The 22,134-nt window shown below is 46.9% G+C and overlaps 1 protein-coding gene across 4 annotated transcripts in view; it reads right to left on the bottom strand.

The window, feature by feature from the left end:
• Nucleotides 1-1,010: 1,010 nt before the first annotated feature.
• Nucleotides 1,011-22,134, bottom strand: part of Samd4a (sterile alpha motif domain containing 4A) — a 215,980-nt gene continuing 194,856 nt past the window's right edge. For all 4 annotated transcript variants that reach the window (XM_027386537.2, XM_027386538.2, XM_035452096.1 and 1 more), the window contains 4 exons: nucleotides 18,726-18,927; nucleotides 17,479-17,602; nucleotides 10,888-10,971; nucleotides 1,011-5,568 (listed from right to left, as the gene is read on the bottom strand). In XM_027386537.2, the coding sequence (XP_027242338.1) occupies nucleotides 5,540-5,568; nucleotides 10,888-10,971; nucleotides 17,479-17,602; nucleotides 18,726-18,927 (439 nt within the window). In that variant the 3' untranslated portion in view covers nucleotides 1,011-5,539. The remainder of the gene's footprint in view (nucleotides 5,569-10,887; nucleotides 10,972-17,478; nucleotides 17,603-18,725; nucleotides 18,928-22,134) is intronic.

The raw sequence follows: 22,134 nt of genomic DNA, 5'->3' as shown, positions 1-22,134 counted from the left end.
ATCTTTTCCCTATTCTTGCCTTTCTCTTCATTTCGTACCTTTCCAAGCGAGATCCAATATTCTCTCGTGTGTCCTGTCTTATAGCTCATTTGTGTTATAAGGATTCAGCTTTATGAGGAATTTCATTTTGTATCAATGTATGGAACATTTATGTTTTCAAGTGCCAATTTAGATTTTTCATGTCTCTTAAGCAGCCGAGCCTGGAGAAAGGGAATTACTGTGTGGTCATTTGTGGTGTTTTGAATGAAAATGGGTCCCATAGACTCAGAGGGAGTGGCATTAGTGGAGGTGTGGCCTTGTTGAAGGCAGTGTGTCACTGGGGGTGGGCTTTGAGCTTTCAGATGCTCAAGCCAGGCCCAGTTCTCTCTTCCTGCTGCCTGCCCATCCAGATGTAAAACTCTCAGCTCCTTCTGCAGCACCATATTAGCCTGCATGCTGCCATGCTTTCTGCCATGAAGACAATGGACTAAACTCCAAAGCTGTGGAGCCAGCCCCAATCAATGTTTTCCCTTATAAGAGTTGCCATGGTCATGGTGTCTCTTCACTGCAATAGAAACCCTAAGACATCACTGACCCGGTGTCAAGTGAGGTTACCTTGGAGAACTTTGGGGCTGCAGGATTATTGGTGGGAATAATCTCCTTCTCATATTTTGTTTTTACTTCTCTTTGGCTTATTGGTCTCAAGACATAAAGGTTGAATCATCATAGACCAAAACACAAACACAAACACAAGGCACAGAGAAATAAAGAGCCTTGCCTTAGGTCACGGAGCTAGGGAATGCTGAAGCCAGACCTCATACCCAAGCCTGTCTCTCCAGTCACACACTTTCCAGGACACTTAGAGCTTACCATGTATTAGATATCTTCGTACCGGCATCAGAAGTGTTAGAGTGGGATTCTGAGCGCGTGTAGGTGAAGTCCCAAGGCTGTTTATGCTATGATATAGGTGTGAAATGTGTCAAAAGCAGTCAATAATGGGAGAAAGCTATGAACCATAGCTGCAAAGGTAGTTTGCATTTAATTTGGGCAAGGCATTTATTGACTATTCTGGACACAGACCAAACTGCATACATTTTGGCAACCCTCTCCTGAGCATTTCAGAAAGGAGCCCTCGGCTAACGGTGGGCATCACATGGCGCGATCAGCTGAGAATAGTCAACCAGTGAATTTTTTGGGATTCTTCATTTAGGACTGATTTCTAAGACTTTAGTCTTTTTTTTTTTTAAACAACAACAACAACAACAAACAACAACCACAACAACAACAACCACAACCAATTGATCGTGCTTACAAAAATAGTGGGTTAAAAAGACACACACACACACCCCAGTGTTACAAAACCTTGTATTAATCATTTCCCTTCACTCTCAATATAACCATATGAAATATAGCCATGATTCTTAATTCTGTAGGAGGAAATGAATAATAAATACATTGTAGCAAGTTTAGACCACAAGGGTGTTGTCACTGGTAACAACATTTGAAAACTGTACACTTGCAAAGAACAGCATCTTCAAACATTAGTATATCTGTATATCAGTAAAGCTTTTACATGTAACAAACATGCTCTTTCCATATATGACAAATTTAAAAAATATGCATTGCTTGGCAACATGAACTAGGCAAAAATATTTCTTTGTTCACTAACTTTATACAGGAAAACAGGACAAAAGGCATGCATGTACAATACGAATGCCTGCACAGGGCATGCAACGAAAGAAAGCCTTTTGAAGGTCAGCTTACGTTAGGTATAAATATGTGAGGATTATATATTAATAAGGGAGGAAGTCTTCTGTTTGCCATTACTAACATTCCTGCTTTTTTCTTGCTCCTCCCAGAGGGATACGCATTCACCTTTAAGTCAAGATAAAGGAAATTAAAAAAAAAAAGTCACTTTGCAAACATCTCTGATGAGTTGTAAAAAAGAAAAACAAACAAAAAACAAACCCAACATTAGTGTTATCACAGCTCCATGTACAACTATCCTGCTGCAGGTTCTGTTTGTAATAGGCACACCTGAGCACCCTGGGCAGGGTGCTTCCCCCACTCAGGCTAGAGTGAAAGACATCCTAGGGAACCCACACCCACATTCCTCTCCTTCCTAGCTCAGTCCTCCACCCAGGCTCTGGGGGACAAGGTCTACAAACCTTGCATCAGCACAAGCTACAAGAGGCACAGAAAAACAAAAGACCCGCAGAAGACCCCCATTCTGTAAAAGGCAGCCAGCGACACCTCAAAAGAAAATCTGGTTTCCCTCAGTGTCGCCTCAGAAGAATGGGAGGTGGGGACCAGCCGCAGCTCTCATCCTGGGTAGCAGATAAAGACCTTCAGTTCAACCCAGGATATGAGAGAGCTTGGTGCAAACAGCAGCCCTTGGCAGGCAGACCCAGCAGCATCTATATTGCTTGCTGGATTTGTGTTTAAAAAAAGTGAAACTCAAAAGCATGTGGCAGGGAAGGAGAAAAACAAAACAAAGCAAAACACCATCAGCAGCAATGTTTCGTGTCTTGTACACAGTTCGTGTGTTTCTTCCTACTGTTTTCTGGTAAGAAAACACTATGAGTAAAAAGCACCAATAAAACATCACCCATGATATTGTAGACCAGCACTGTGCCTCAGACAGTGCAGAGACATGCCGCTTAAATCAGAGTGTGTGTGTGGGAAACCTATGCAGTAAAATAGATTTTACTCTGAGAGTTTCAAACCTTTACTATTTAATATAAAACAGCTGCACGGGGAGGGGGGTGTCAATGGGTAAATACAAAAAAAGGCACTGCAGCTTATTCCTACGGGTCTAGCCCTCACAGCCTCAGGCATGAAACCGTTTGATTCTTTGTATAAATAAGATTCCTTTGCTTTAGGATTTTTAAATTGAGCTGTGTACCTGCAGTCAACACAGGACTCAAAACAAGGTGGGGAGAGGCTCTTAAAATCACCAGAAAACTTAAAAAAAAAAGAAAACATTAACATAGCAAACCACAACTAAGTAGATAAATCTATACAATCAATGAAAAATAAGCTTTCCTTTTTTTTTAAAAAAAGAATTATGTTGTTACTAATAACAGACTTTATCATGGTTACCAGCCATAGCAAGTTAATAAGTAACATATCCAAAATAATATCTCTAATAATCAGATAACCATTGTCTCTATATTCAATGAAGGAATAAATAGGAATTCAGATTTGCAAATACTCTATGGTCTTCTTCTTTTTAAAAGGCTCACGTTCATACGACTGTGATCACAATCTGGCTTCTGAGTAGCCTATGTCCTTATGGGTATGTGGCAGATCCAAACACCTTTTGCTTCCTACAAGAAGAGGAATCCGGTTGCTCCTCTCAGTTTACCTCCTCAGCATCCTCCAAGCACATCCTCAGACCCTCTGGCCTTGCCTTTGGCCTTCTACGTTTTGACCTATTCTGCCTAACATGTGATCTTCCATCCCAGCTCCTTTCCCAACATTGAGATTTATTTGGAAAAGGTACGTGAGGGGTAAGTGTTAATGGCACTTGGTTAAAAAAATTTATATACACACATACATAAACTAAACATGCTGCCTCCATCTGCACATGGATTTGCATCTTCAAGACCTACGCTCTTTTGTTACTGGTGTTGTAATGTGCTACATGGAATAGCTCACCCAAGCCCTCTGTGCTCACTAAAAGCTCTCTCTGCTTACGATGCCCTTGGCCTTTTGGACTGTAATAATAGGACTTCAGGATCTCTGTTGCAGCATCCAAGGCTGGGCTAGGTGTACATTTGTAATCTTGACAGGCAAACAAAGGTGTGTGGGTTTTTATTAAGGCCTTTAAAGTCTGAATGCCCCTCACTAACTTAAAAAAAAATAACCAAATAACCATGGGCAAGGTACAGCCATTTGCATGGTCCGATCCCTTTAATTTTGACTTAGACTCAATTTTTAAAAAGAGGCATCAGTCTGACCTCTTTTAATTTACTAATTTAATAAACAGGCCTTGTATTTAATTTAATAAACAGGCCTTATATTATCTCCTGGATCATGCCTCTGGTTAAGCATTTACACGATCCCATTTGCACAACTAATTTTCCAGGGCAGTGCACAATTCCTTTTCGATTCTCTCTAATATCCTCCACCGAATCAAATTCTGAAATGTTGTCTTTGTTGTCCTTAAGAACTAGAGCTATGACTCTGTGATGCCACAGCTAACCTCTCACTGTGTAATGGGCACACGTGTGTGTGCGTGTGTTTTCCCTCCCATAATACAGCAAATCCCGACTCGTGTGCATGAATAGAGCCACCATTTCTCTCACAAACTTTAACCTTTCCTGCTTCTGCTTTCATAGCCCGCCTTGGATGATGGTGCCTCTGCCTCTCTGCACTGATCTTTCTGGCACTATTGCTGGACCATTCTTCTTCAGCAGAGATGGTGTAAAAGGGATACAGTCCCCAGGCTTAGGCGCTTGCAAATGCTCCATCACAAATGTTCTGAGTCAGAGCTCTCTAGAGGGACTTGTACCCACTTGTGTGTCTGTGGAGTGAGACCAGGGATGGTAGAATGGAGCCTGTGGGGAGGTTGGGAAACAAGACAGGCCTTGGGTGGGATGCAAATCCAGCCCAGAAAGAGGTTGCAAAGTTTATCATCTCTGAGTGATCTATGAGCAAATCCCTAACTGATCACATGGCGTCGCCATCTCTGTGTCCTTGCCACATCCTCACCCCTCACATCCATCCACACACTCCCTCCACTTCATGGTGGAAGACGGCAACTTGAGGCCTCCTTGACTGCATCCATCTTCCCGAGAAGCAGAGCTTGGCAGCCGTTTTAAAAGACAACGCTGCTACTATTATAAAAATAGATGAAACAAAATGAATCCATAACAATCAGTCTTTTACAAAAACCATAGTATGAAGAGAAGTTCTACCCAAACTCTACACATTATGTACCCTTTAAAATTCTTATGTAAACAATACACAAATCAAAGTTTATCTGAAAGTTTGCTGGAGGGAATTTCGTCCTTTTGCCCTTGTTGCCATATGGCCCTCTCTGGTGGCTGTTTGTTTCAAGCAGGGCCTCGGGGAAATCCAGTCAAGGAGACACAAACAGGCCAGCCACCATCTTGCTCCGGTTGCTTGTACCCTCCGTCTTCTGCAGTCTGACTATGAAGCCGGCTTTTGAGAAGCTTCCCAGGGCAGGGCTGCTACCTCCGTCCTGTGTGTCTCTTGCATCTCTCCTAGCAGTACTCTTGCCCACCCCATTTCCATCCAGGAAGCCACAAGCATCCTTCCACCCCCACCCAGCCCCACATTTCCCTAGAGTCCCCTCCCCACCCTGCATACCGTCCCATCCCACGACAGAAACAAATGACAACAAAACCAACCCCAGGTCTACTGATATGTTTACAAGGATGACCTACGCTCTCACAAAATCAAAATGGGCGAGGGACCAGGGGAAAAAGGCTGCAAAGTGTCTTGGAAGATTCTATGCAACCCTGAAGATGGCTGACACTGGGCCCGCAGCAGTCGATTTCACGGCCAGCGCGGTCACTCTCATCTTCAGTTTCTAGATTGTGGAGGTCCGGTCAACCCCATCTGTGAAAAGGAGCCACAAAGGACTAGATGAGCAACACCAGTTCTGGGTTAACCCACCACCAGCAATGCCAACACCTTGAGCATCCTGGGCTCTGAGATGATGTCATCATTCATTCTCTCACTCACTGACATAACCACATATGTAACATCTGGAGAGTAGCTTTTTTTTTGAGGGGGGGCGGGGGGACCATACTGAGCCTGGGAACCAAGATGCAACTGTCCTCACCTCCCAAGTATTCACATTTTAGAAATTATATTACCGACACATCAATTAACAATGATGCTCAGAATGATGATGGCTCTAACCAGTGTGTTCTGGGAAGGAAGGAATGTGGAGGGAGGAATGTATAGGTCAGCCTTGGAAGTTAAGGACACAAAATGACTTGCTGATGGTGCTGCAAGGCCTGAGCTAAGTGGGAAGGGAAAGGATGGTGGGTAGAGGGTAGGGGACAAGAGAGGTGGGATGATGGGTTACTAAATGGAGGTGGTAGGCCCTAGGTGTAGGATGGAGGGGTTGGGGACCCAGGGGCAAGGAGTAGGCCTGTAACAACAGGGAAGGGCTATAATAGAAATGTAAATACAAGTCAGGCCAGCACTCGGGAGGCAGAGGCAGGCAGAGCTCTGTGAGTTTCAGGCCAGCCTGGTCTACAGAGATAGTTCCATGAGAGCCAGAGCTGTAACACAGAGAAACCCTGTCCTGAACCCCGCCCCCCCCCAAAAAAAAAGTAAATGCAATTGTGGAGCTCATGCCTATTTCTTTGGAATTATTTCCCTCTTACTGAAAAATCCTTGATGAAAGGCTAAAGATATAGAGAGACCCATTCCTGCCCACAGCTGGACAATCAGGGGCATGGATATAGCTGACCCAAATTCTCCATAGCAAGAATAGGAGTAAAGGTGGGAAAAGCAAAGGCAGACGCTATGCGCATCCAGAGTTGGAAGCTTGTGACAGTGGGAGGGTAATTACCCAAGCCTCCTTGACACATTAGAGAACTGGTCACACTGCAAGGTGCATGCCTGTGGGAGGGACACATGCTTGGGAGACTAGAGGCCATGAGTGAGCTAAGACGGTGGAGCTGCCTGTTTTCACAAGGGTTCTAGCACAGTCCCCAGCAGCAGAGCCAATCATCTTGCATGCCAAGAGAAGGACCTTGGAAGGGCACAGGGGGAACTAAAAAAAGCAGAATGATGCACTCTCACTTTAGATTGACTTCTTTGGCAAGGGTGGTGGTGGAGGGAAGTAGAGAAGTGTCCATGCTGGTGCATGTTGGAGCTGATGGGGTTACATACAGTAGGCAGAGAGAGGCATGGATTGGTCACCACAGAGTAGAAAAGATGGTGTCCAGTAGCTACTGGATGAGGGCAACAGTGGGCTAGCTACAGAGTACCTCTTTGGCCTTGACGAGCTCTTGAGGTCAGCCAGTGTGGCTAGTCCAGTCCCCACTATGGCTAGCTAGAGAACATCTCTAGTTAGTGTTCAAGACTAAGAGACAAGATAGAAGTACCTGAGCATTCCAGGGAAAGTTAGGGGTCAAAAAGACATGGGAAGGTAGTGAGTCCAACTGCAGGGGTTTCCTGACTTCTTGCTGGTACTGTCATACTGGCAATTCTGCCAGCTCAAACTTGGAGGAGAGTTTTTTTTTTTTTTTTTGAGATAATTATAGGTTCACATGCATTTGTAAGAAATTGTCTATCAAGATCCTACGGGTACCCGGTCAGGTCCTATAGTGGTGACAATTTGTAAAGGTGTAATGGGACATTACAGTGAAGTCACTGACTTTTAGATAGCTCATTAATCTTATTTAGATTTCCCCAATTTTATTTGTACTTGTGTGTGCATGTGTACAGGAAAGAATGGACAGGCATATGTGTGTAAGTTCTGCCAATTTAGGGAGATATTTTAGGAAGAGTCAGTGGCCTCTGCCAGTTTGGGGTGTTGGAGCATCAGCTAGCCCACAGGTGTGATCTTTTGATCAATAACTCACTTTCTGTGGTGTCAGCCTGAGCCTGTGCAAAGGGCTCAACAATCATAGGAGATCAGGAGTGCATGCCAAGCTCACTCTGCTGTGTGGATGTCTGTAGACATCTCTAGAAGTATAGCGCACTCTTGCTTGGCTCTCTGGCTCACACATTAATGTTAAGTCATCATAGTTGTGAAGTGAGGAGCCAGGAGTGTGAAAATCTCAACTTGCTCAACTCCAAGGCACATTAACATTGCATTTCAACCACATGATATGTCTTCCAAGGAAAGCCACACTTAGGATTTTCAGTTGTGAAAGCTGTATACTGACAACTTCAGGGGCCAGCACACCCAAACAAGTACCATAGGTTTTATACTTATCACTGCAATAAATGCCATCCTAGCGCCTTGAGAAAATAATTTGCGTAGAATCTCTGCATCTGTGACAATGGGGCTGTTAAGGCTTAGGGAAGGGGTGAGTTGAGACAGGGAGGAGAAAGTGGAGGGGAAGCGTGAACTCCAGAACCCCTGCAAAAGGACTGTGTACTTTTCTTCCCTTAGTTCAGGCCTCAGGCTCTGACAATGCAGTCTCCTGTAGACCCTGGAGCCCTCTATAAGAGGCTTGGAGACTCATCTTCCCTGAATACCTCAGGTCACACACCATAGGCAAAACAGAGAGCCTGATGACAGATTCACAACCCTCCACCTGGGTGTCATTTTGGGTTTTGTTGCAGGGGCCTCAGGGAAAGAAGAGATGAAAGAGGAGGGTCAAGAGAAAAAGGGCTTAGACAAGCACCAGGAGGGCAGCGGTTACCAAGGAAACAGAGAAGAGCAGAGACATCAGAGGCACCTATAAGTTGACATTGTGGACCACAGTGGATGGTCATCTGGGATACAGATGGTTTGATGCCCTCCTCCAGTGTTCTAGAGTTATGGCACAGGAACTTTTCTCTTTTCCTTCCTTCCTTCCTTTCTTCCTTCCTTCCTTCCTTCCTTCCTTCCTTCCTTCCTTCCTTCCTTTTTGTATGTCTCATTTCTGTATGTATGCGTACACATGTACAAGTACAAGTGTTTGTATGCATGTAGGTCAGAGGTCAGCATCAGGATCTTCATTATCCTCCATCTTATTTTTTGAGAGAGTATCTCCTGCACCCGGAACTCACTTATTTGACTAGACTGGCTACCTTAAAAACTCCAGGGATCTGCCTGTCTCCACTTACAGGCACATGCAAAAGCTACCACATGTAGCTTTTTACATGGATTCTGGGGATTTGAACTCAGGTCCTAATGCTTGTATGGCAAGCACTTTGCCCACTGGGCTATTTCCCCAGCCCCAGAAGAACTTTAACTGTGCTTTCTTCTTGCCCTTTGTTTTCCTATAAAGTGATTTAACTTGTTGGCATGATGTCCCCAGCAAGGTTATCTTCCCTGGCACCTGGACAGGGCTGGCTATAGACACACTGCCATAGCTGGAGGCCATGGTGCTCCTGTACTGGGTCAAGTCACCCTCAACTTGATTTGCATCCTCTGCCCCTGAAACTGCTTAGAAGGAGGCAAGCCACAAGAGGGGATTACTGAGACAAAAACAAAAAACAAAAACCACAGCAATAAAAAGGTTTAGGAGATTAACAAGATGAAAACATCAGTGAAAACCCATCAGTTCCAAGAGGTAGTCTGTGAAAAATAGAAAAACCAGCTTACACACACACACACACACACACACACACACACACACACACACACACAGTCTGTTCAATGAAAACGCCCCTTGAATAAAGAGTATTTGGCATTTCCACTGCTAATGATGATAATAGCAGCACTTAACCATTTGATAAGAGCTTCCAAAATGCCAGTTATCTGAGGTCCATCAGGCCCTGTGGGGGGAGGTCAGGTTTCCTTTCTGACTCTCAAGGCAGTAGCATACTGCTCCAGGCTCCATACGCAGCAGTACATTGAGGGGCAGAAGTATACTGGACTGTAGACTTCCTACCAGTGATGCTTTCAAGTTTGTCCATGGGTGTTTATGGGCACTTCTTCCCTGGCAAGGCTGTTATTCATTCCTCTGAATGGCTATACCACAGTTCGTTGATCCTTATTTGGGTGGTCTCCCATTATTTATTGAGGGACTGCTGACACAGCAGGAAAGAGGAGGTGACAACTCCCAGAGGTGCTGTGAGCCTCCAGGATTACTGTGACCAGAGAGATGGAGCAGTGGTTTGCAAACAGGGCTCCCTGGATCTTTTCTGTTTGGTCAGAAGCCTGTAGAGTCATGATAGCCCCAGGGCTCTTGAGCTCCCTCCTGACATTTAAGTCCAGCTGGGGGAGTTCCAGCCCTTCACTCTGTTCCATGTAAACCACTTATTTCCTATTTTGTTTTCAGTATAAGATTGCATTTTCACACAATCCTTAGTCTATAGAGATTAAACATCTAAAAGCTGGGGGTGGAGGGTCTTGAAGACAGTTTTCAGGAGCAGTAACTGATGCCAGCCTTTCTACCCACTGCTGTCAGAGGATGCTCAGCTGGGCCCTAGGCGTGGCAATGACCCAGATCTCACCCAGGTAGAGAGGTGTATCCAGGCAGAAGAGGGCTGTTTGGGAGGCTCACAACAGCCTCTCTGTGAGGCATAGGCTATCAGGAGGAAGAGGAGAACAGGAAGGGGCGGCTGGAAGTGTAGACAGAGCTCATCTCTTGCACTCCTACCAATTTTCCACAAATGTGCAAAACCCTGAGCTTGGGCCTAGGACCGCACTGAGGCCCCCAGGACAGGTGTAACGGGGGTTGTAGGCCAGACTGATGAGAGTAGGGGGCACTGATTTGGGGAGCATGTTCTTGGCTCTAGTTAAATATGAGTGTATCCAACCTGGGCCTGTCATGTGGCAAAGGGCACCTCAGTTAGCTTGGGGCTCTAGCATCACACAAGCCATTTGCAACAGGGATATTTAAAAACAAGCAGGGATCTTTGTTTCAAAAATTCTATTTTTAGAGCATGTTGGGATATGCTTGGCCCAGACTGATGGATCCAGTGCCGAGAGGGAACATATCCAGTGCTTTGGGAGATGCTCCCATTAGAAGCCATGTCTGTGCGTGTGTGATGCCCCCAGGTCCTGCATTTGACTGGGACTACTGCCATGGGGTTCAAGTGTGTGCTGAGGGTAGGAGTTTCCAGGGCTAGGGAGATGGTGTGGGTCTCTCTGGCCTCCATTTCCCTGACTCATCTTCCACAAAAAGAACAGAGCACGCAGACTGTGCAGGGAAGGGGCTCCACAGCACCCCAAGTCTGCTCTCTTCCTGTGCCATCAGACCTCATTTCCTTTCCATCTCCCCAGCTGCCCCAGGTGTGTGTAGAGGACACACTGACCTCCCAGGGCATGCTCCGTCATACTGAGGCACAAGGACTCCAGCCTGTTGTTGATGTCAGGTTCAGTCACAGGAAGCTGGAATTCTGCGGGAAGAAAGGGGTACATTGTTTACTGGGACTCCTGGGACATGGCAGAAGTATCGATGATGTCACCTGGTTCCAGGATAAGTGTCTAGTGTGCCTCCCCTAGGAAAACTCAAGGGGACCTTCAGGGCCAGCATGAAGAGTGACCACCTCTGAGGTCTGGTAGATGCAGAGGCCCATGGTAGACATAGCGGCTTGAAGCAAACTGATGACTAAAATGCTAGGCACAGTCATAGGCCAATCACTCTTGCTTGTACCATATGATGGCTTTCTCACAAAAATAAGAGCCAACCCCAGCAATGCTCTGCAAGGCCTCCTTACATCCCTGTTCCCTTAAAAGTCCCTTTTCCTCTGTTCCATCCCAAGTCCTCTTCTACCCTTGGGCCTTTGTACTACTATTCTTTCTGCCTCAGTGTCAGCCCACAAACGTTCTCCTGGCTCACTCTTTCTCTGCCTCCATAGTTCAGGATCTACTGTCTTCTTGAAGGTACCTTCCCCTAACACTCTTTTATCTTTTTTCTTTCTCTCTCTCTTTTCTTTCTTTCTCTTCCTCTTTCTTTTTTCTTTCTTTCTTTCTTTGTATTGTTAATGCTGGATGTTTCACATATCTGCCGCTCCTACTTTAGGGCTGGTGTCATTGGAGCAGGCTTAGCAATAGTCACCGAGTCTGAAACCCAGCCTATGAAATTCTGCTTCATGCTGAGAAGCAAGTACCATACACCCAGCCCAGCACATTCCCCTTCTGAGTGATGCTTCTGCTGGGCCAGCTCCTTTCTTGCCCAACACACTCAGTCCCCAGTGGGGTTCAAGAAGGCTGGTAGCCCATCAAGACTAAGTAGGAAGCATAGGGCTAGGAGAAGAGCCTATTTTCTTGCTGCTATGGTGACTGCCATGACTGTTCACAACACTCTGTCTCTAAGCACATTGACTGGAGGAGCTGAGACGCTTACTCTAGGACAAGGAGTCAGCTCCCACACAGCCATAGACAATCCATGATCCTCTCCCGGGGGTATTCTCCATCTTTCAGGTACGACTAGCCCCTCTCCCTCATGGAAGGCAGCTCTAGGGGCCTTCTCTTTCTGACTGGGACTCAGTGCCACACCCCTTTCCTGCCTCCTCCTGTGGAACCATGGAGTGCCTTTAATCTAGTCTCTCTTCTACCACCAGCAGTGAAAAACTATGACATCCTATGGACAGGAGCAGAAAAAAAAGTCCTGTAGCATTTGCTGGCAAATGGGCTATGTTCCAGGTGTCTGGGATGTACCAACACTGTCACTACTTTTCTATGTGACCTGGGGAGGCTGTTCCTTTCCTTGAGATTTACTTCCACTTGACATGCGAGGGGGGGGGGAGGGATGGGGTGGGCCAAAGTTCAGGCATTGCTTGCTCTTTCACTACTACACAGAGAGCACGTGGTTTGAAGGGACAGGTGTTGGTTGTTTGGTGAGGAATCAAGTTGAAACCAATGGCTAAACCGAACATTTGTTTTTATCTAATTAGCTATACATTAACATCTTTCTCTGGTAGGTGAGATGGCTTGGTGCGTAAAGGTGCCTGCTTCGCAAAGCTGGCATTCTGAGTTTGATCTCTGAAAGGGATCCTCTGTCCTCCACACTCATGCTGTGCCATGTAAACCCACACACAAACATGCTCACAGTAACAATTTCTTCTTAAAAAATTTTAAAGCTCTTCTTTTGCAACTTGCATTCCCCTCCACCAGCTAATTCAGAGGCAGGTGCCACCTCCATCATTTCAAATTCTCAGAGAAGGCTGGCAAAACTGGTCAATATGAAAAGCACCAAGCAGCAGATAGTGACCTTTCTGGGGCAAGTTGCAGCGTCCATGAGGTTTGGAAGACAACTGGGCCAACTCCTGAGTGGATGGAGGCCTGTGTGGCTTCTAGGGAAGGTGGGAACCAGAAGGGATGGGAGGAGTTTCTCCTGAGCCCACCTAGGAGCTGCTGGTAAGAGCAGGGTTTGGGCAATTAGACCATCCCAGGGGGAAGAGTATTTTCGTATTTCCATCCATTCATGTGAAAATCATATGCACGCAAAAATTAGCAGCCTTTGGGGTGTGAAACCTATAAAATAGAAACAGAATTTTATATATAGCTAGTTAGCAAATATGGAAGGAAAAAAAAACAAACTTCAGCAATTATAGCCATCCATATGCTCACTGGAAGAGTGCGTTTACTCTCTAGCGCTCCCCTTTAAACAAACACTGTGGAGAGATTTGGATAAATAAAGACGCTCGACATTTGGAGAGAAGAGCCTCAGCTGCAGGATTTCTTGCCAACACGCAGCAAAATGCCATTTTCCAAGCCTGGGATTGTGTGCTTCCAGGAAGCAGCCTGAGAAACACAGGGCTCTCAGCTCCAGACTCTCCTAGCCAGCATTGTGGCTGCTCTTTTAGGTGGGAAGTTGGTTTGCTTGCATTTTCTTCACTCTGACACTCTGGGGAGCTGTGATCCCCACCCCTCTCAGAGCCATACTGAAAAATTTCAAGTCTTGGAGAAGCCCATATGTTCACGCTTCAGAGAACCTTAACGGTGTGACTTTTTAATTGTGTGTTTGATAAAAACAGACCAATAGCATCTTGCCACACACATCAGAGAGGATGATCAGGTAGATCAAAGCTTCTGTCTGGCTAGCATCCTTCAGTCGTGCCCGCACCCTTCCTTAAACTTAGCTCTAAGGGACAATCAGGTAGTACTGCTGGCCATTAATTTGTAGGTGTCATGTTATCTATAAGAAGGGAGGCACAGATAGGGCTGCAAATCTTCAGTAACGCAAAAGGAAGGCTTTCTTGAACCTTCTTACTATTATCCCCAGGAGGTCTGTTCCTTCATCTGGGACCACAGCTCTGAGCTGCTGTAACAGGAAAAACCAAAATCCGAATCCTGTACATGTGGACATGATACTACCAATACTTTCAGACGTTCAGATTAGGGTAAATTTTATGCAAATATTTGGAATTTGAAAAACTCTGACATTCGAAACACATCTGGTCCTAAATTCTTCTTTCCCTCATCACTAGGCTATTCTAGGGTTTGGTAAGGGTTCTGAAAATTAAAGGTCCAGGGCTAAGGTGGTCTCACAACAAAAAATAAAATAAAGATGTATTATTTGAAAAGTTATGTGTGTATATGCCTGTGTGATGTGTATGTGCCATGAGCATGCAGATGCCCAGGGAGGCCAGAAGAGGGCGTCAGACACCCTAGTGCTGGAGTTCCAGGAAGTTGTGAGCCACCTGATGTGAGTGATGGGAAGAGCAGCAAGAAGAGCTCTTAGCCAGTGTGCTTTCTCTCCAGCTGGCTTTCGATTTAAGTTGTGCCTTTTCGGAAGTCCTGCACTTCAGAGCACTGTAATCTCACGCCCGGAGTCGCTCAACTCTGGGAGGAAGCTGCTGCCCATCTTTTCTAAGGGACGGCCATGAAGTCCACTTCAAAAGTCCAGGGGGCTTGCCCCAAGTGGAAATAACTTCTGTGTTGAGTGTCACATGCAGTTTTATAGCACTGTTGGTAAGGTACAATCCCATCGGGACCTAAGTATATACAACAGGCCTTGCGCTCCAAGAAACCTGTAACTATCCACCTTGCCACTCACCACCAAGCCTGCTTCACTACACAGCTACAAGGTCTTTCCAGCTGTTTGTGTGGGTAGCAAGGTGCTGAAACGCAGAGAGTCTTCAGAATGCTGTAATGGGATGAATAAGGAAGAAAGGGGGAGGGTGGCGGTAAGGAAAAGCTCTAGCCCATGTAGGGTGCTGAGAGCCGGGGGGTGGGAAGGCTGATCACACAGAAATCTTTGCAGCCAGTGCGAGAGCCTGAGTAACAAGCTGCACCTGTGCTGCTGTTGGGGGTGGGGTGGGGTGTGTGCTTCGGCCACTCTCTGGGACCCACACATCTATGAAAAGTTACAGGATCCAATGATACAGGATAGGACCATCTTGTCCAGGTGGCCTCTCAGAGGTAGGAAGGTGGATTTGCCCAGCTGCATTCTTGGCTGGGAATAGAATTGATTCACTGACCAGTGCTCCTACCTCTCCTGTCTCTAAACCCTAGCCAAGCTGTTTGCTTAAGTTTATTAGGAGGTGGGGAACACTATTACCACATACTTTAAACGGTCCCTATTCTGGCCTCTTTGTGTGCACAGTGGCCCCTTTCACTCCTCTAGTGGAGCCAGGGCACTAGTGACATCCTTCCTGTCCTTATCCTTTCTAAAGGCACCACAGGCTGACGAGGAAATGAAGGACAACAGCCCAGAGGGCTGGGCTTCTAAGTATGCAGTATTCCCAGGAAGGGGGACACGGATTGTGAGCTGGGACACAGGGGAGGTTTGATATCCAGGACAGGTGTCCCACTGTGCAATGCTGCTGTTGAAAGGGACAGTCTCACCCATTTTACACACAGGTAGTCTCTGGTCCATGAGAGCGTTGCACATGGTTTTGTGCAAGTGAAGGGTGACATTTCCAGAATGCAGGCTTGTGAAAGTCTACCTTGCCTGTGATTTTCTTGTGACTCTTGTTTCTCTGCCCTTCTTTTGGGTCCTCCTGGGGGATAAGAAAACTTCACGGCCTCTGAGCACCAGGCCAGAGCCACCCTAATATCTTCTCTGACTGAGTTGGGCTCAACAGAAACAGGACTGCTTCAAAAAGCAAGGATCATTCTCTAAGCAACTTCCCAGTTTGACTTCTATGTGGGAAAAAGTCCCACCGCTGAGCAGCATGGCATTCTTGCTGGGTGCCACATGTGTGTTGAGCCACAGTCCCCTTTGGTGTCTCAGTCCTTGTCATGCTCACTCCAGGAGGCCCTGCTGTGTTCCTCCTCATTCCAGTGGCCAGCCAGAAGCAGATTTGCTGGTCTTCCCAGTGGAACCAAGACACACCTGACACCTGTCCAGGTGGAAATAAAGCAGAAAGCCACCACAGGTGTTCTCCAAGAGGCCCCAGCTATGCAATCCTGGAAAGAGGGGACGCACTTGGTAGAACTGAACAAAGGTGACTACCGATCATCAAAGCACACCTGATGGCTTCTCCATTGTAAGGCAATTATTTTGATAGACTTTGTGTAGTTTTCAGGATCTGGAAACATGACTTGAAGTGGATGCTTCGAAGACATTAAGAAGCCAGGAGAAAAATACACCTTGTACCTAAGACAAGCATTTGTTTTGGGGGCTCACCATCCCCAATTCATTTTATGTTTACATTTACTCCTAGCTTTGTAAAGATGGAATCCACATTTGCTTTGCTGATCCTTGTTGCCCAATCTCAGCATGTGCCCAGAAGCCTTGAGAAATCTCCATGGCTGGCCAGGTTGGGTTCCCCTGACTAGAAAGGCCCATTTCTAGTTCCTACCTCAGGTCCAGTGTGGTCTAGCCTGGAGGTGAGAGGCATTCCTGTGAAGGAAACTGAGAAGCGAGACAGGTTCTCACAGTTACTGTTTGATTGGCAGCTCTTGGAAGCCTGACAAAGGTCGAGATGTGCCCTTAGCAGAGACTCTCCACAGCTTCCTTTCCCTCAGTGAGGGATTCTGGGTCTTGGCTGTGGCTGCCTCACCCTTCATAGCCCATGTCCTATAGAAACCACCCTCAACGTGCTGAGTGTGTGGGCAGAACCTCAAGGGTCCCCTTGGTTGACTCGCCAGCTCATCTGCAATCAGGAAATCTCAAGTAGCTCTGTTGCCATGCTTTGACCATTGTGAAGGATTTAAGGCCTTAAGGAGGGGTTTGCAACGTCCAAGGAATAATATTAAAAAAAAAAAAAAGCTGAAGAGTAGATACTCAAAATAAATTTAAAGATTTGCAGGAACACTGAAGTCAAAGTCTTCTAAATAATTGCTTCTGGGACATGGTGCTTCAGGCTGTGAGATTGGAGTGAGGGCACCCAAAGGCAGGGGGCATCTCTTGTTTGTGCCTGGAGGGACATCTAGATAGGTGTAGCCGTGGTTTAGGTGGTTTTTTGCAAGTCTAGAGTCTAGAGGTCACTGCCAGCACAGAGAAAGGGTTCAAGGATCTAGAATTCAGGTAGCTTGTTTTAGGACGCATGGTGGCTGTGACTATGTCTCCCCAACTGGCCTTGAATCAGTAAACGATGGCTCTATTTTCCTAGGCAATTCCACATTGACATCAACATTCATGGTTTCTCTTTCATTGTCTTATTCTCTCTTTGCACATATTCTCCATTCCCCCCTCCCCGCCATGGAACTCTTCCAGGGATATCTATCTCTGGTTTAATCAATCTAGGAATCTAGATATCTGACAAATGTCAAAAATATCCCTGTCAGATGGCAACCGGTGCTGGGACTCCAGGCGCTGGCTCCCGGCCAGGCAGCCTCTGCTCTTGCCGGCAAGGAACGGTTTAAAAAAGGAAAGACTTTGGGCAGCTCCAAAGAATGTGTGATGACAGTTGAGGTTCAGCGCTTTCCGGCTGGGTCACCAGAGCATCCTGGCCTCCCTCCTGTGTCAGGGGAGAAAGAGGAAAGGGATGGTGTGGCTTGCCAGCCCCTACCTGGTTGCTGGAACATCAGCATGTTTTGTGAAGTGTGCACTGGCAAAGAACGGGTCTTCTGGACGGAGCTGTGGGTGCGGCTGGGCATGCTGTTGCTGCCCCCGGGGTTGGCAAACCAGAGGTTCTAGGGAGGGACGCACAAGAGGGAGGCATTAGTCTAGAACCCCTGGCGAAGGGTGGGGAAGCGGAGCTCCAAGCCAGAACTCAGGAGACAGTTATCCCAGGAGAGTTTTGGAAAGGGCCAGTGCCACCCATCCGTGGATTTACAAGATGATTTAGACTCCTTTAATATCCATTCCTAGGCTTTCCTTTAAGCTGGAGCTTACCCTGGTCATCTTTTCTCTCTATCTCCAAAAGTCTTTTTACTCTATTTGTTGCTTTTTTATTAAAAAAAGGGGGTGGGTGGGCAGGTGCTGTCTTAGAAATGCTTGTAGCAAAAGGTGCAATGAGTTTAGGGCTCTTGTTTGATTTTCTTTTTGAGAGTCCCCAAATTTACTCCATGATGGGGAGAAAAGAAGACTAAATGTTGGCAGCAGACCTGCATGGTGCAGCTCATGTGTCCTGTGGTGATCTCTTCTAGAACTGAAACAGGGCTTCTCAGACAGGCCCTTCCCTTTGGGAGGGAATGCCACCAGACTTTCCTGGTGTAGCCTTTCTGTTCTGAAGCCTCTCTCCCATGAGAACCCAAGTCAGACCTGTTCCTATGTCCTGTACTCCAAAGTCAACCTCTATAGCCCCATGGGGCTGAGGGAACACTGAGGAAAGGCAGTGCTGGGCTCATGGGACAGAGAGGGCACTGCCAATCTCACAGCTGGGGACAGTCCCTCAAACTTAATCCTGTGGACTCTCCATCGCAGTTGGGACTGTGACAAAATAGCTATTTGTCACATTTTAAAAAAGTCAAAGAAAGCTTATTAAATGCCAAGGTCTTCTGGAACCTCATGATGAGGGATTTTGGGGGTGGGTCAAAGATCAAGCAGAAACAGCCCTTATATGACTGTCTATGAGGGTCCCTGAGATTAATGTGGCACTAGGCTTCCCAAGCAACAGCCACAGGGTGTTCAGTTGCCAGGGAAACAACACAAACAGTGCTGGTTACCTGGGAGGCATGGACTCAGCCATCCCCCTTGGTTTAGATCGCCTGGGGGCATCACTTTCCATTTTGGAGATTGTCTGGGTTGGGGCTTTCCTAAAGCCTCAAACCCTGAGCTTGTTCAACCTCCCTGCTTCCCCAGAGCATATCCAACCTGTCTTCCTTGTTTCATGATGGTGGGGTTGGCAGCGGTGTGGCGCTGGTTGGAGCTAACAAATCCACTGGTGCCCAAGAGACCAAGGCGAGCAGAAGGGACATTCCGAGAGGCAATCTGGTACTGTCGTGGGTTCCGTCTGCCCATGCCACCGCCCACGGAGCTGGCTGTCGGGAGGGAGTTGGACTGCCCAAAGCCACGACTGTGAGAGCAAAGAGAAAGGACCCAGAGTCTCAGGCATGCTCTACCCCTACATAGCCCAGGCTGCCCCTAGAGGCTCCTTGGGGCTGACAGATAAGTGCCAATAACAGGCTAAGATTAAAACTCCATCTACTATCTAAAAGCAACAGCACATAATGGGTGTTGGAGCTCACACACTACTCAACCCACGAGACAACCCTATGAAGTAGGTTCCCTAACATTATTACAGCTGGACAAACAAAAACAAAAACAAAAACAAAAACAAACAAAAAAACCCAGAAAGCTTGAGAATTTTGCGATTGCCACATAGCCAGCAGGGGGCAGCACCCAAATATGAGCCCAGAAGGGAAACCCATATATTCTCTGGCCTTCTCTCATTCTTGTCTCGTTCAACCTGTGGATCTGTGCATGAGGGCATGGTGCCTTGCAAGAAGCCACAAAGCAAAACAGCAGAATCAGCTCCAGAACTGATCTGACTCCGTTCTGGTACTCCGTGATTGTGCCATGGTTCCTTTCTGATCAGGTTGTCTGTAGGCAGACTCGGATAGACGATGCCAAAGAAATACAAGAAAGGATGGCGGGACTCTCCCTCAGCCTCGTATGTCCCAAGCCCGAATCAATGAGTCAGCTTTTTCCACAGTAAAATGCTGGGTTGAAAGTGGGCACAAGTGAATGAATGAGCCTTGATGCTTCGCCAAAGGAGAGGCCAGTCTGGTGTGTGGGGCTGACTCCAGGCCTGAGAGCAGGGGCATGAGATGGCTGACTTATTTGCTAGCACTGTCTCTCCCCAGGCCCTTCCTGCATGACTAGCCTCATACTGCAAAGGCTCTGCTCTTCGGATCCACGCATGAGGCTGCTCCCAGTGGGTCGGATGAGCTCAGTAGAAAAGCACTCATCTCTTCCACCAGCCCTGGGTTCTGGGAGGCTCAAGGAACTGGCACATATTTTCCAAGGGAGTCAGTCAGCTTTAATCAGGAGGGTGGAGTGGACATGCGTTGCAGGCAACGACCACTAGGTGGAGCAGAGTCGCTTGGTTGCTAAACTGGGGAGTTTTCTCCAAGCTTGTGAGGAGACTGCTGATGCCTACTCAGTTGAGCCAGTGGAGGTACTGGGGGAGGGCGGACACACACACACACACACACACACACACACACACACACACACACACACACAACACACACTTCACAACACTGGGGGAGGGCGGACACACACACATACACACACACACACACACACACACACACACACACACACACACTTCACAACACTCACTTCCCAAGTCGGGAGATGGTTGTGCGTGAATGTGGGGGAGGTGGTGTCTGCGACGACAGTGCAAAAGCTCTCAGACTTCCTAAATTTCCTAGGCAGAGAAGGGACTGGATAAATTCAGGCATTCTGTCTTCTTTCAGGTTTTTGTGGCCAAGAAAAGTGTTCTAGATTCCATTCAGAAGAAAAAGTTACTCTTGGCTTCTTGGTTTCTTTATCTCATCGTCTCTTCCCTTATCCTCCCCACCCCCCCTCCCAAAAAAGTGTAAGGTTTTTAAACTGAAAATTAGGGTGAGGAGAGCTAAGTGATTTTATACAATCAGAGTCTTTGGAGGGAAGTCAGTGACATAACTTAAAAAAGTGGGAGCAAGTGGGGATTTTGGTTCTCAGCTTCTACAGCGAGAATCTGGGCCACCTGGTGGATAGATGATCAGTATTCTGTTAAGATCCCCCACATCCCTTATTTAGTGTGAATAGATTTTTCTCACTTCCCTTTTTGGCTGGATTTTTAAAAAGTTGTTTCATATGCAAAACAGTAGTAGATGAGTGTTGCTAAAATGATTTGTTCTTCCATGAAAGCAACATTGTAGCTTTTATCTAAAAATCTTTTTTTTTTTTTTTTTTTTTTTTTTTTTTTTTTTTTTTTTTGAGACAGGGTCTCACTATGTAGTTCAAGCTGGCCTCAAACTCTTGACCTTCCGCTGCCTCAGCCACCCAAGAGCTGGGACTACCTAAGAAAATCAGCCCTGGGTCAGGACTATTTTCTAGCAAGCTCATGTGCAGAGAGAGGGCTCTGTTAGGGGCAGTCACTGGAGGAATGGAGAACCCTGAGACTCCTAAGAGTTAGAACTCAACTGTTTGGGGGGAGAGGGGGAAAGCCCAGAACATTCCCCGGTGTGTGTGTGTGTGTGTGTGTGTGTGTGTGTGTGTGTGTGTGTAGGGGGTTACTGCCCTGTCCGGGTAATCCTCAAAAAGTTATTTCTACTAAGCCAGGTTTGCTAAGAGTTGCTGCTGCCCACAGCGGGAGTGAACTCTCAGGTCACTCCTGACCACTCAGCTTAAGGAAATCGTTTTGCTTCCTGAGAAAGAACAAAGAACAAATTAAGGTCTCCATTCTTGTCCTCCTGCTCTGAGTGTCTACATCTCACCTTCCCTGCTTACCCGAGTCTGACTGACTTCCTTTCCTTTCAGCACATGAAACGTCTTTGATAAAAATAACATTAATAAGAAGCATTTAATTTAGGATTTGTGAGATAATTTAAGCAGGGGCTTGCCTGCAGTTGCTTTTGTAGGGGAGAAACAGTTTTTTCAAAACAAATTAACAGTGTAAAAATATCCCAGAGGTAATTCGTCGAGCAGGCTGTGTTTCACGGGTTTGGCATCATCCTTTTGAACATCCATAATTGGTGAATGAATTCATTCTTATCTAGTCCATAAAAGAGGCCCACAGGGACTCCGACCTGGCAGACCTCAGGCTGGCCCTGAGTGCCTGGTGACAGTCCGGAGAAGCTGGGCTTTATCCACGCTTCTCCCTCAGCTCAGCTCAGCTCTTTGATGGGGGATCAAGGATACACAGGGCAGACTGCACAGTGGCAGGGGCTGAGCTGCTGGTGAGAGGAGCAATGAGCTTGTAAGTTGGTTCCTCAACTTCTACTTCAGCATGGCTTCCTCTAGGAACGGGGGCTCCACAGGGTACTGCAACAGGGCCTGGAATCCTCTTCATCTGGGGAAACGTAGCTTTGCTTGTAGAAGAATGCTTGGCAGCAGTCAAGGCAGTTGAGGAGCAGGCCTGGCCTTGCATCCAGGGCACTGAGCAGCAGCCTCAGAGCAGGAGTGATCTGGCAGCCGCCAAGGGCTGGGGGGCTGGTGAGCTGGCAGTAGTATTAATTTGCAGGCACATCCCTTCTGTGCATAAGCCTTCGACCAGGACAGCTGACTGGCT

The sequence above is a fragment of the Cricetulus griseus genome (genome assembly GCF_003668045.3).
Source record: "Cricetulus griseus strain 17A/GY chromosome 1 unlocalized genomic scaffold, alternate assembly CriGri-PICRH-1.0 chr1_1, whole genome shotgun sequence".
Classification (NCBI taxonomy): Eukaryota; Metazoa; Chordata; class Mammalia; order Rodentia; family Cricetidae; genus Cricetulus; species Cricetulus griseus.
Note: the sequence above shows the minus strand (reverse complement) of the source record. Positions and strands in the feature narration are given on the sequence as shown.